This window comes from Phaethon lepturus, unplaced genomic scaffold (genome assembly GCF_000687285.1).
Source record: "Phaethon lepturus isolate BGI_N335 unplaced genomic scaffold, ASM68728v1 scaffold45344, whole genome shotgun sequence".
In the NCBI taxonomy this organism is placed as follows: domain Eukaryota; kingdom Metazoa; phylum Chordata; class Aves; order Phaethontiformes; family Phaethontidae; genus Phaethon; species Phaethon lepturus.
In genome coordinates this window covers 18,717-30,635 of record NW_010537944.1, presented here as the reverse complement: position 1 = coordinate 30,635, position 11,919 = coordinate 18,717, and the positions used below count along the sequence as shown (strand labels likewise).

General features: G+C 42.7%; 1 protein-coding gene across 1 annotated transcript in view; it reads left to right on the top strand.

Moving 5' to 3' along the window:
* The first annotated feature begins 4,616 nt into the window (after window positions 1–4,616).
* LOC104620415 (proto-oncogene c-Rel) overlaps window positions 4,617–11,919 on the top strand; it is a 25,293-nt gene continuing 17,990 nt past the window's right edge. Inside the window, exons 1-2 of the mRNA XM_010286621.1 lie at window positions 4,617–4,745; window positions 8,002–8,150. Coding sequence (XP_010284923.1) covers window positions 4,653–4,745; window positions 8,002–8,150 — 242 coding nt within the window. The 5' untranslated portion in view covers window positions 4,617–4,652. The remainder of the gene's footprint in view (window positions 4,746–8,001; window positions 8,151–11,919) is intronic.

The window sequence follows — 11,919 nt, the reverse complement described above, 5'->3', positions numbered from 1 at the left end:
TCTGTGCGCGCTGTCAACCGGCGGCGAAGACCGCTCCGTTTGTAGGGAGGCATCTTTTAAACACGACGTCGTATTTGCGAGTGGCGAAACTGAAGCGGGAGGTAGCACTTTTCTTCGCGTCTTAATATATTTTTAGTGTAATTAGGAACTAGATAAGGAATTTTTCGGTAGGGGAAGTTCATAACTTCCTGGTACTAGCTAGCTTTTGTAGTCCCCCCCTTTGGTTGCAGTTCTGTAATGTAACGCGATAGTAAAGAGGAAGTTTATGAGCAGTTTGTCTCTGTTAGAATCGGTACCGTTCGTGGAGTCCGAGGTAGATTACTGCTTTCTAAAATAAAAACACGTTTAAGCTTTCGGTTATTTCAGGTTGAGCTAGAAGGTGCTCCAACACATCTTCCACCGTAGTCCCTTTTGCCCCCTTTGGTTGCAGTTCTGTAATGTAACGCGATAGTAAAGAGGAAGTTTATGAGCAGTTTGTCTCTGTTAGAATCGGTACCGTTCGTGGAGTCCGAGGTAGATTACTGCTTTCTAAAATAAAAACACGTTTAAGCTTTCGGTTATTTCAGGTTGAGCTAGAAGGTGCTCCAACACATCTTCCACCGTAGTCCCTTTTGCCTGAGCTGTTGCAGGAGGTGACAAGCGTATAGACTGTGTGCCCTTGCCCTTCAGAAAAGGCTATTGCCGCGGAGGACGTGCGGTCACCACTGAGAGCAGTGACATCAAGGTCGAAGGGCGACACTTCTCCCGTCTCTGTCTCGCTGCAGTCGCCTCACATCGTGGGGTTTCGGGTGATACTTTCACATCTTCCACAAAGACCCACAGCTACTCTGCTGTCACACGCGGGCGTTGCTGGAGAGCCTGTTCACAGGGCGCTCTTAGTTGTGCAAGAAAATTAGAAATGGTGTAGCCCCTCCAGAGCCCGCTTCCTTTCAGCTAAGGAACGGGACAAAACGTGCGGACCCTTGATTCCGTTGTCGCTTTGCTTGGTGGCAGCACGTCACGCTTCCTCCCTAATGGCACAGGCTGTGTTGAACTTCAGACCGGCCCAGGTTTCTTGTCATGGAGAGGCCCACGTGGAAGTGTTTTCTGGGGTTGTCTTTTTGTTCCTTTTTGTATTGCTGGAAACGGATGAGAACAAAAAAGTGTTCAGTTCTTGAATGAGTAGAAGCTGGCTGAGCTCTTGGAGTTGTTACTCGTTTTGCCTATTTTCCTTGCGTATGTAATTGGGACAGTTGATCTCTTGTATTCTCTTTTAAATTAGTGTAGTGTTCAGGGCGTGGGGGGGGATAAACAATTTCATAACAAAAAGAACAAGAGGCAGGTTGTAATATGTAGTATAATGTTTCTATTGCTAGCATGTGTATAGGCAATTATAATTAATTACAAATGCAAATTAAACTCTTAGGCACTTAGATGAAGGATTAGCTAGACTTTTGCTTTTCTTCCATTTCACATACTTCGCCGAATAGTTGTGGCCAGGTAGGTAATACGAGTAGCCGTGCGTTTCTCTTCCAGTATTAGCAAAAGAGAGCTTGTTTTTTGACATCGCTTGTATTTGTTTGACAAACACAGCAAGACCCGAAGAGGAGAGGTCTTCAGCAACTGTGTGGGAACTAACAGACCTCTGTGTGTGAGAGTAGATTGTGAAATAGTTAAGCCATGCCACTTCACAAGCACATTGCTGATTTACAGAAATAGGGAACACCGAACAGCCCTCCACTTGGCTCCGGAGTGCTGATAATACCTTTAGTTTGCACAAACACTTTCATGTGTTTCCTCTCTACACGAAACACGATGACACCGATAATCATGGTAGAGGTGATAACGTGATTCTTAAATAGAGTGAGAGAGAACCAAGATAAAGTGAAGCTTAATGTTTAATCTCTGGAGGCTACTGTGTCATTGAGCTTTACTTTCCCACAAACACACCTGCTCTTAGGCAGTGGGTTTGCCTTCAATGACATTTGTTTCAACCGCAGCCCCATAAAGATCACTGAGCTCAGAGTTTTAAAATGAAGTGCTCTTAATGGGAGAAAAAAAAAAGTCCTCTTAAGCAAGTATTAATAGAGCACGAAGGGAAATTACTGGTCAAAGCAGAGAGAGATCAAGACTTGAAGTGATTGTGTTCTATAGTAGTTTCAAGCAGCAAGGCTCTAGCTGGTTTTGACAAATACGTAATGTATGTGGGTGTACTGTGCGTCTGGTTAGCAGCTATGTAAGCCTGTGCACCTCCGTAGTAAGATGATTAGTAGGCACTTTACGGCAATTTTGTCATTATAACATCTAAAATAGATTTTTAATATAGTATATGGGTATGTGTCTGTATTTGTGGCATGCTGCGTTACGTAGGAAGGGAAAGGTGCGGTCCTTTTCTCTTCTCAATTCCATGATGGAAATGGGAGGCTGACTGATACGCCGCGGTCGCTCCTCACTGCTGGCAGAAGTCCTCTGTTGCCTGGTCCACCAGACTGTGCTGATAAATACAATAGCATGAGTAAATTTAAGGGTGAAAGTTGAGAGCCATACACTGGTGTGTGAACTCAGTTTTGTGAGAAGCTCAGACTTCTGCTCTGTCTTTGAAGCTGGCTTTACGTCACTTCTAGGCTTTTTTGTTATCATTGCTCGTGCCTCCCCTTCCCCTTTGCTGGACTTGCTTATTTTCCACAAAGAGAAAATACACAAAGCTTATCTAAAGGAGTGTTAGGTAAGATCTGGGAAGTATCTAGAAAAGGGACCGTCCTTGTAAGTGACTGGACCTAGAGTAGTTGCTAACATGTATTTAATATGACAGCTCACAGGCTATTTTCAGAAAACTATTTAAAATCTCCCTGATGGGAGGTGATCAGTTTAGATATTGCATTCTGATAAATTGTTAGAAAGGAATATAGAGAGTCCTAAAGTGTAGTTCTCCAATGTTTGGCACCAAATGCAGCCTGGAGTTGAAACACATTGTGCTTTTTTTAAAGGGCTTTGAAAACGCACGTGTTGTTGAAGATAATTCCAGCCTAAGAGGTGCTTTTACATCCTTCCATTCCACAGCTCTCTGTAGGTGTGTTAGAGCTGAAATGTGCATTCGGGTCAGACGAAGGTGACATCTCAGACATCTCAGCGGTAGTTATTTCCATCCCGTCTCTACTTCTCTTAGTTACTTTATCTTTTAGGTTATAACATTTTCCTACTTTGAGTATGAGCTGCTGCAGCACTGGAGCTGTTTTGCCATCAACAAATCCCAGGCATAAAGTTCAAGCTTTGTGTTGGCAGGTATACCTAAATCACTGTAGGTGCCGCAAAAGAGAAGCTTTTGTTACGGAGTTAGGATTGGAATCCACGTCTTTGCCAAAAGTCATATGCTATGGCCTCATAGGCTGTATAGACCTTGGGCAAAAGGAAGTAGGGGATCTTTTACCCTTTTAGCACTTTCAATATATTTAATAACTATTTTGCTTATTACGTTGAAGTCCAAGCACTTTTTTTCAGTGCTGTGCCACAGGATGTTGCCTGTCATGTTTGTTTGTGATGCTCAACCTTGCTTGAGTAGGATGCTATTATATGAAGATGACAGAGAGCTCAGTAGACATTTCCATAAGCTATGTTCTTCTGATCGTGCAGCACCGTGATGATTCAACTTCTACAATATTTACTTACCCTCTGTTATTTGTTTTTCACATGCCATCCCGCTGTTGTCACTGATTGACTATCCTGTTTGATCTTCTCAGTGAGATATATTAAATAGCTTGTTACTGTCTGGCAATAAAACATCACTTGAAGAATACTTACACTCTTGCTAAGTTAATGTCTTTCTAACACCACACCACCACCCCCCAACCCCCCATTTAAGAGTTCTTTTGTCTCTTATTCTTGTCTAGCACTCATGTTTCCTGAAAACCTCTTGTTGACAACTGCGCAATAGCTTTTACTTAAGTTTCGTTGTCTGGGGAGATACTGCAACTAGAAGCTAGCCCTGCGGGAGGTGGGCAGCTCAAGATGTAGAATTCAATAGCAACTACCAGGTATTTTCTGAGCCCACAGTGATGGTATTCAACCCAGTAGGGTTGGTGGGTTGGTTGTGTTTTTTTTTTTTTCCCCATAATTTGCATAGTTTCTGCTTCACTCTGATAGGAACAAAATCAATCAATTCTGAGGAAACGTCTTCACTTTCAGAGGACATTTAAGAGAACATAGTACTTGGCAGTGTCTGTACTTTGCGAGGACAGCCATTCCTCCAAGTGGAATTGGAATTAAAAATACCAGCCATTCCCTCAAAATAATGATTTGTTTTCTGTTGTATAAAATCATCTTTCATCAGATACATACTCTAATAGCTAAAAGAAGCTAAGTTCTGGGCGAGGTGGAGGGGACGGCGTCCTTTGCGAATTACTTCATGGCATTGATACCCAGAGGCTTCATTTAAATCTGTTCTCTCCCCTCGCCCCCCCACCTTCCAATGTGTGCATGTACATAAAAAGAAGAGTAGGAAAGTAGACCGAGTGGAAAGATGGTAGTATCAATCAAAGAGTCTTGATATTCTAATTTGTACATCTTCTGCTGCCTTTTAAGCTCTACTGTGTACTAACATCAAAAATGTTTTGGTTTGTTTTTAAGGTGGCCCTGAGCCCTACATTGAAATATTTGAACAACCCAGGCAAAGGGGCATGCGTTTCAGATACAAATGTGAGGGAAGATCGGCAGGCAGCATTCCAGGAGAGCACAGTACCGAAAACAATAAGACCTTCCCTTCCATACAGGTAAATACTGCTTTTATCCATGAGTTACCATTGCCTACATTAACATTGTGCTGTAGCTATGTGTTGGACTCGGGGCAGTAAGTAAAATACTTTTCATTTCGTGTTCTGTTATTCTTTCCTTGACATGCAAATGTAGTTGCAACAGAGTGGAAAAAGAGTTCTTTGCTCCTAGTCATTAAAGATTTTGTTTCAAATTTACAAGAGGAGAAGGTGTAGAGGTAGTTAACAAAGCGCTGGTAGAGAGGAAATTCAGTGAAGTTACTCATTGTCTGGGAGTCATTCCTTATTATCTTTTTCTCTATGCACATTTATTCTGGTTTCTTAGTTACGTGACTTGGGTTTGTTCTTCCTATTTGGACTGAAATATGAATTTTGGGAGAGCTCTAATGAGTTTGCGTACAAAATTTGAAAAAGCTTTGAAAAGCTCCTACAGGCAACATGAAAAAAGGGACTTTGTACAAGTGGGCAAAGTAAGAAAGCGACCTGCAGCCAGTGATTCGGTGGTTAGGCTCTGCGAAAGAAACTACCGTGAAGAATGTGAAGTCAGAAGGGGATACAGAATTTAAAAATGAGTTGAGAGAGGGGAATTATGTGGTCAGAGCACCTGCACTGAAGACGAGTTTGGTGGTTGCATTATGGATAAGTTGGGAAATCCAGAATGAAGGGATTCAGAGTAGCCTTAGCAGCTATGATCAAAGCAGGCGCAAAGACGCAGACAGTAGAGGTGGAATGGAAGCACTTTGGCAGTAGCTTTCCTGTGTGGGAGAAAAGAATGTGTCGGAGACCCTGGACAGGTAGGGTAAGGGAGAAGAATTTCTGGTCTCCTATTTGAAGTTTAAGTTGCTAGTGTTTCCTTGATGTCCCTCAATTCGGAGAAGGTCTTTCAGGGGTGAGATTAGAAGAGAAAGGTGAAATATAAATGGTAAGTTACAAGTGCTTGCCATCTTGAAGTACATTACAGTGCTCAGGAACAGAAGCTGTGTTTGCAGTGTGTGCAAGTGAGAGGAAAAAAAAAAAAGAGCCAAAGATGGAGTCTCTGGAATCACAGCAGAAAAAGAACAGATACAGAGGATGTGAAATTTGAAAAATATATATGAGATATTTTAGGCTAGGCATAAAAGCTCTTTAAGAAGAGGGAGAGTTTGAGGAAGATAGTATTGGCAGTCATGTGTTGAGCAGCAGAGTGAGCCTCTACTACATAGAGCAACTGTGGAAGCTGGTCTAGCCCTGAAGCCAGAAGTACTAAGGGAAGAAGCAAACAAGAAGGTCGTGTGTCCCCTCCCTTGATTATCACAGTGCCAGATTTGGTTAAGGAATGCAGGAAATTAAGATCTTGCCGGACTTTTCAGCACTCTTAACGATTGAACAAGGAACTATGTAGGCTGCTGGCAAGAGTAAATACTTTCAAACTCTCAGCCTAAGGCTGTGTCAGGGCACAAGTTGAACAGAAGGAATAAGCCCTTGGTTCCTCTTAGCTTGGACTGTGTTGCGCATGAAGGCCAGCCAGAACCCAAAGGGAAGATGGGATGTGGTAGGTGACCGCGCAATCCTGACCATCGTTTGTCCTTTTTTTAAAGGTGACTGTTGATGACAGAGCTGATTGTTACTGATAGCAGGTGATTTCTAGGTGAATTCCTGCCTCCCTGAAGCCCGTAGGAGGCTTTAGTGCTGATTAGCTGCTAGGGGAGTCCCCTCTAGAGATGGAAACATCAATGAGGATGAGAACAGAGAGGCCAGGAAGAGATTAAATTTCGTGGTGTGGTTGAGATGAAGAACATCAAGGAGGAACTGGAGACTCAAAAGTGGCTAGATCAGGCTTCAAGTTAGAGGGACTGGATTTGCAATGAGGAAGAAATGATGTAATAGTTCAAGAACGTCAAAGAATGGTGGAAGTTTTATTTTAAGGGTAAAAACTAACGGTGGCTTGTGTGAAGGCCAAGAAAGGAGCCAGACTGGAGACTGAAGAAGCTAACAGATGATGGAAGCTAGAAGAGCACAAGTAGAGTCAGTGGTTGAGGTGTTGGCCAAGAAGGATATGTGATGGATCTTTGGAGGCTCAGGAGGAGGAAAGAAAGTGTGCTGAAGGAGGGGAGGAGAGGAACAGTTAGTTATAGGGCAGGGGAAGTGGAGGAGGAGAGCTCGCCTCTGCACAACTGTGTGTCTGAGCAAGTCTTGTATTTGCTTTCAAGTTGTTACACTTCAAACAATTTAGGCCAAACTTTTTTTTTTTGAACACTCACCCACACAACCCTTGGTGACTTCACTGGTAGCTGTCAGCATGAGGGAAAACTTCTACACACCTGAGAAGTGTGTTGAATTAGGCTGATGACTGTTGTGAAGGCTCTAGTAGGAGCTTGAGAATTCAGTGCTTCTTTTCCTGGATTGAATATTCATCTGAGAATGCATTTAAAAAAAAAAAAAAAAGACTTCATAGGGGATTATGTCATGCTGTATCTGTTAAGATCCTCTTTTACTGCTTAGTATTCATGCACAGGTAGCATCCTTTTCCCTGAGGCTTTAGGAGCTTTTTCCTAAGATCTTTGGAGCTAGACCTGTCCTTCAGTAAGCATTTGTGTGTGGTCACCTACGTAGAATTTTGCGTCTTTTCGTTGTAAGGCTAGGCATGATAATGAAATGTGTCCTGTTACGTTTGGTCTTACAGCGTTACAAGCTGTTTTAGTCTCAGGTCTAAGCTTCTGTATTACCTCTGGCCTTTTGCACACAGATGAGAATTGAACTTGTATAAAGACCTTGGTGAGACGGTGAAGCGATCGATCTCCAGCCTCAAAAAAAAAAAAAAAGGAAAGAAAGAAAAAAAGATTCTTGACAGCCTTTCAGATTTTCTTCCTATTCTTGCAGTAAGGTAGTTTAAGAGAATTGAATGGACTGAATGGCAAATACTGGCACCAGTGAAATGTTATCATTATATCATTACAAATAACCAACTGCTTCGGCAAAACTAGCAGGTCAAGTATGTTGTTTTACTTTCTGAAATAGATGAGATGTACTTTTGAAAAAAATCACTTTTCAACTATTTTGCCAAGGAGTTGTTTTTTAGTGTAAAATGAACAGAACTGAAATGGAATGAACAAAACTTCTGAATGGTCTTGGCTTTTATGAAGCAATAACGCCTTTCCTTAGCTGTGGTGTTTCTTCCATAGAGTATTTTAGCATAAAAGGTATTTTCTGTTACATACGGGGACTTTACTAGCCCTGATTATCTAAAATGTAGAAAACATCTCACATTTTTTTGTAGATTCTGAACTATTTTGGAAAAGTCAAAATAAGAACTACACTGGTAACGAAGAATGAACCCTACAAGCCACACCCTCATGATCTGGTTGGAAAAGACTGCAGAGATGGCTACTACGAAGCAGAGTTTGGGCCAGAACGGCGAGTCCTGTCGTGAGTAATGGTCTTGCTTGGGAGTTCGATTAATTATGCAAGAGATTTGCTAATCTTACGTTTTAAACCTCTGACTAGTGATTAAAAGGGCAATTAGTATGCTGCCTTTGCTGAAGTTTACTAATCCATCGCAGAGAGAGGGCTACTTCTCTTTGAAGTATTTCCTTCTCTTTTCGATACTTCACACACTCATCTTTGGTCCTGTTCTTTTCCTATCACCCTTTTTTCCTTGGTTAATTCTCCCAATTGTCTCCTTTTCCGTTCTCCCACCTGTTTGCTTATTTTTTTGGTCCTGTTCAGTAACACTTCTTACTCTTGAGCGTGACACTCTCCTACATGTGAAAATGATGAGTAATCGATGGGGTAACAACAACATTAGAATTAGCACTTCGTGATGATGAGGGAAGTTCACGTCTTCCATGGGAGTTATATTTGGACTTTCTGGAACTGGTGGAGAAAGTTTGTACTGGCTGAGTATCGTGTCATTTAGAAGATAATGGTTGTGGCGCATCTAGAAACATGTTAGTAGCTGTCACTGTTGTTGCTGTTTGTTTGGGTTGGGGTTTTTGGGTAAAAATACAGATTCTGCTTAGGCCCAGCTCTGTAGAGCAGGCATGCCGGGGAAGGATCTACTTGCGGATGCAGTGAGGAAAACTCAGGCTGCATATGAGAGGTGTTTGTCAGTGCTATTCAGAGGGATATTAAGAATATCTAAAATACCATTGTATTTGATGGCATTTCCTGTAAGTTTACCGAATCTTACCTAATAAAGTAAAAGCAGAGTAAACTGTAACAAGTGTCGAGTGATTCTTGCCAGAGAGGGGAATTTAGAATTGACAAGCTGTTTGTGGTTCACAGTTTGCGATGTAGTCAGTTTGGAAGTAGGCTATTGCTTTGGGGTAAACATAACTGAGCTGGGAAGAAAATAAGGTAAATATTTCAGTGTATAAGTAGCTCTTACGCACTGCTCTCAGGCTGATGTGATTCTGTTGATGTTAGTGAAATTACTCCGTATTTACGTGGGTTTAGTCAGTAGAACACTATTAAAGGAGAGGACTGAAGACACGGTCTGTTTGAAGATGATGATGGCCTGATTGTGAAATAAACACTCGTAACAGTGGAGTTGCTTTTTCAACATACAGCCCAGGCTCAAGTGATCATGAACGTGCTGCACTGCATTCAGGTGGCATGTAGCATGTTGATGATCCTGGCTTTGCTATACAGATGCTAACAGTTTTATTAGTTCATTTTTAGCTCTGTTCACAGTGCTGTCCTAATCGGCAAATGGTAGAAAAGGATTAGTAAATGTAATTCGTATCATTTTTCCCCACTGTCACACCTCTCTAGAAAGGTGGGGCTGTCCCATCAGGCACTTACCTTCCATCTTGGTCGTTGTAACCTCGTCCTCGTCGGCTGCCCTGCAAATAGAGTTCCCCTGCAGCTTGTCCAGAAGGCAGTTGTGAATACCTTAAACTGTTAAGGGACCTTGCACCTTCCTCAGACCATGCATTCACCACCTTCTCCTTTGTCTTCTCAAATCAAGCTTCCTCGCCCAAGGTCAAAGGGTGTCTGCTGTTCTAGCCCGTCCCACTTCCTGCTCTCGGCTCTGTGCCTTCTGATCCGAAGCAAAAGAGCCTGATTGCTTAACGCCTTTTCTGGTTGTGTATTCACCGGGTGCAGGAAGACACTGGTGATTGTTTTTCCTCCTGGCATTTTGTTGCACAAGGTTAGGTGTGTAAGCACAAGGCAAACCTGTGTAGAGGATGCAATGCCAAAAAGCACTGGGATGCTCTGCAAATATTTATTTGCAAGTTTTGATTTTTGTCTCCATTATATGAGTGCATCAAACCCTGTTTGTTGACATAATGCTGTGTCTCCATTTCGCTTAAGGCACTTGTGATTGTTTAATGCTGTGTCTCCATTTCGCTTAAGGCACTTGTGATTGTTTGCTATATCTATCAGTTCTTCTCAACATCGTTAGGTTATAAACCTCTTGGTTTCTTTAGTAAGTGGGCTACGTTCACTGTACTGATAATGCACAACTGTAAGCTTCAGTTGAGCTTGGCATTGGAGATCCTGATGGGAGGAGGCTAGAAAGATTCTCTTTGAAATGTTTCCAGCATCGGTACACTCATTTTTTTTTAACAAATCATTGGTTGCTTTAAGATGAAAGAACAGTACGATCCATAATTGGATCTGGATGTTTAAAGTCATTTTCCTTTTTGTGGCTGGTGAGTCAGTCTTCACATTCTTCTCTTCGAGTCCATGTTGGAGAAAAGCCTCATACAATACTAGGGAGCAGATGTCCTCTCTTGGTAGTGGTTCTGGCTGTTTACTCTTGCTGAGCATCCCAAATAGAGCAAAAATCCAATTTTTTTTTTTTTTTCTTTCTTTCTTTTCTTGTCAGAACTGGAATTACCAATCCCAGGTTTTGGGCTGGTCCGAGTAATTACTCTGCTTTCTGCTTGTTTCAAGTTCTCCATGGAGTTCCGGTTGAACAAAGTATTTTGTTCTGCCTGTGGTATAATGATCTTTGTACTGCTGCCTAAACTTGATCGGAGCCCTCCCTGGCCAAAACATCAAGGCGAAAGTATAAATGTTGGAGCTTGCGTGGCTGCCTCTATACTCAGATTTTTACTTCCTAAGTTTGCTATCTCTCTACATGGATGATACCATAGTTTTTTTAAATGTTTTTCTTTCCCCCCCTCTTCCTACTTCTCCCTCTCTCTTCTCGTTACCTTGCTTGCTTCCTGTCAGCCGGCGTTGATGTGAAACCCCGCAGCCGCGCTGAGGTTCTGCACAGTTTCTCCTCTGACCCGGCCCTCTGTTTAGCGGTAGTTAAACAGGCACTTTCACTGTGGCAGCGACGTTTATAACCGGAGAATTGCGAGTTTCCCCCCATGAGAGGCTTCGTTCACAGCGGTTGCAAGGTGCAGAGTAATGGCCGTCGGTCCTTCCAGAGCCGGGTAGAGCTTTTGGTCCAGGCTGGTTCCGCGTCCGTGCTGGCGTGATACCTGTCGCTTACGGTGGGTGGCTGGAGAGCCTGGGACTGCCAGAGGGCAATTGGGGGCTATCATACGGAACCAGGCCTGTTCACGGACTTGAAGTGTGCTTCCAGCTGGATCTGTGGAATACAGTGGGTAATCTGGGGGGAAAAATAGTCGTATGTGCTGTCATCAAGCCCCAAAAAACAAAGTTCTACCCGCCAGAGGAGATAGAAATAGGCTTGCACATCAAGGAACAGTACAAATCTTGAATGTCAGTAGCCACAATATGAAGCCAAAGTGCTTTAGTGAATTATGAGATGCTACTGCATTTTATTTTCCTCTAGGTCACTGTATCAAGTCTGGGTTCAAAAGGAGAAGCTTATGCGTTCCTCTAGTGAATAAAGGTTCTGGAAGTGGAGCCTGATTGCGGAGGATTTGGGAACCTCTGAACAGAGCGTATCGGGCGCAGGCAAGGGAGTTTAAGGGGATTAAGCTCACCATCATGCAAGGACGGTCTTGTTCAGAGCAGGGAAGTGTGGAACTATTCTTGAGAGTGGTGGCAGGAACAAGGAGTAGCTTTAGGTGTGTTAAGGTGCGATTTGAGGCACAGCTACAGCAAGGAGCTTTTGTGGAGTTTCAAAGGAAGGGAAATTGCTGGTACTACTGGAGAAAGACGCCTGCTGGCATGACCTATCTTCCGAGTTTATTATAACATCATGAAACACAGATTTTTTTTTTAAATTTTTTTACTTCCTGCTTTACATCCACTCAGCTTTGATGAT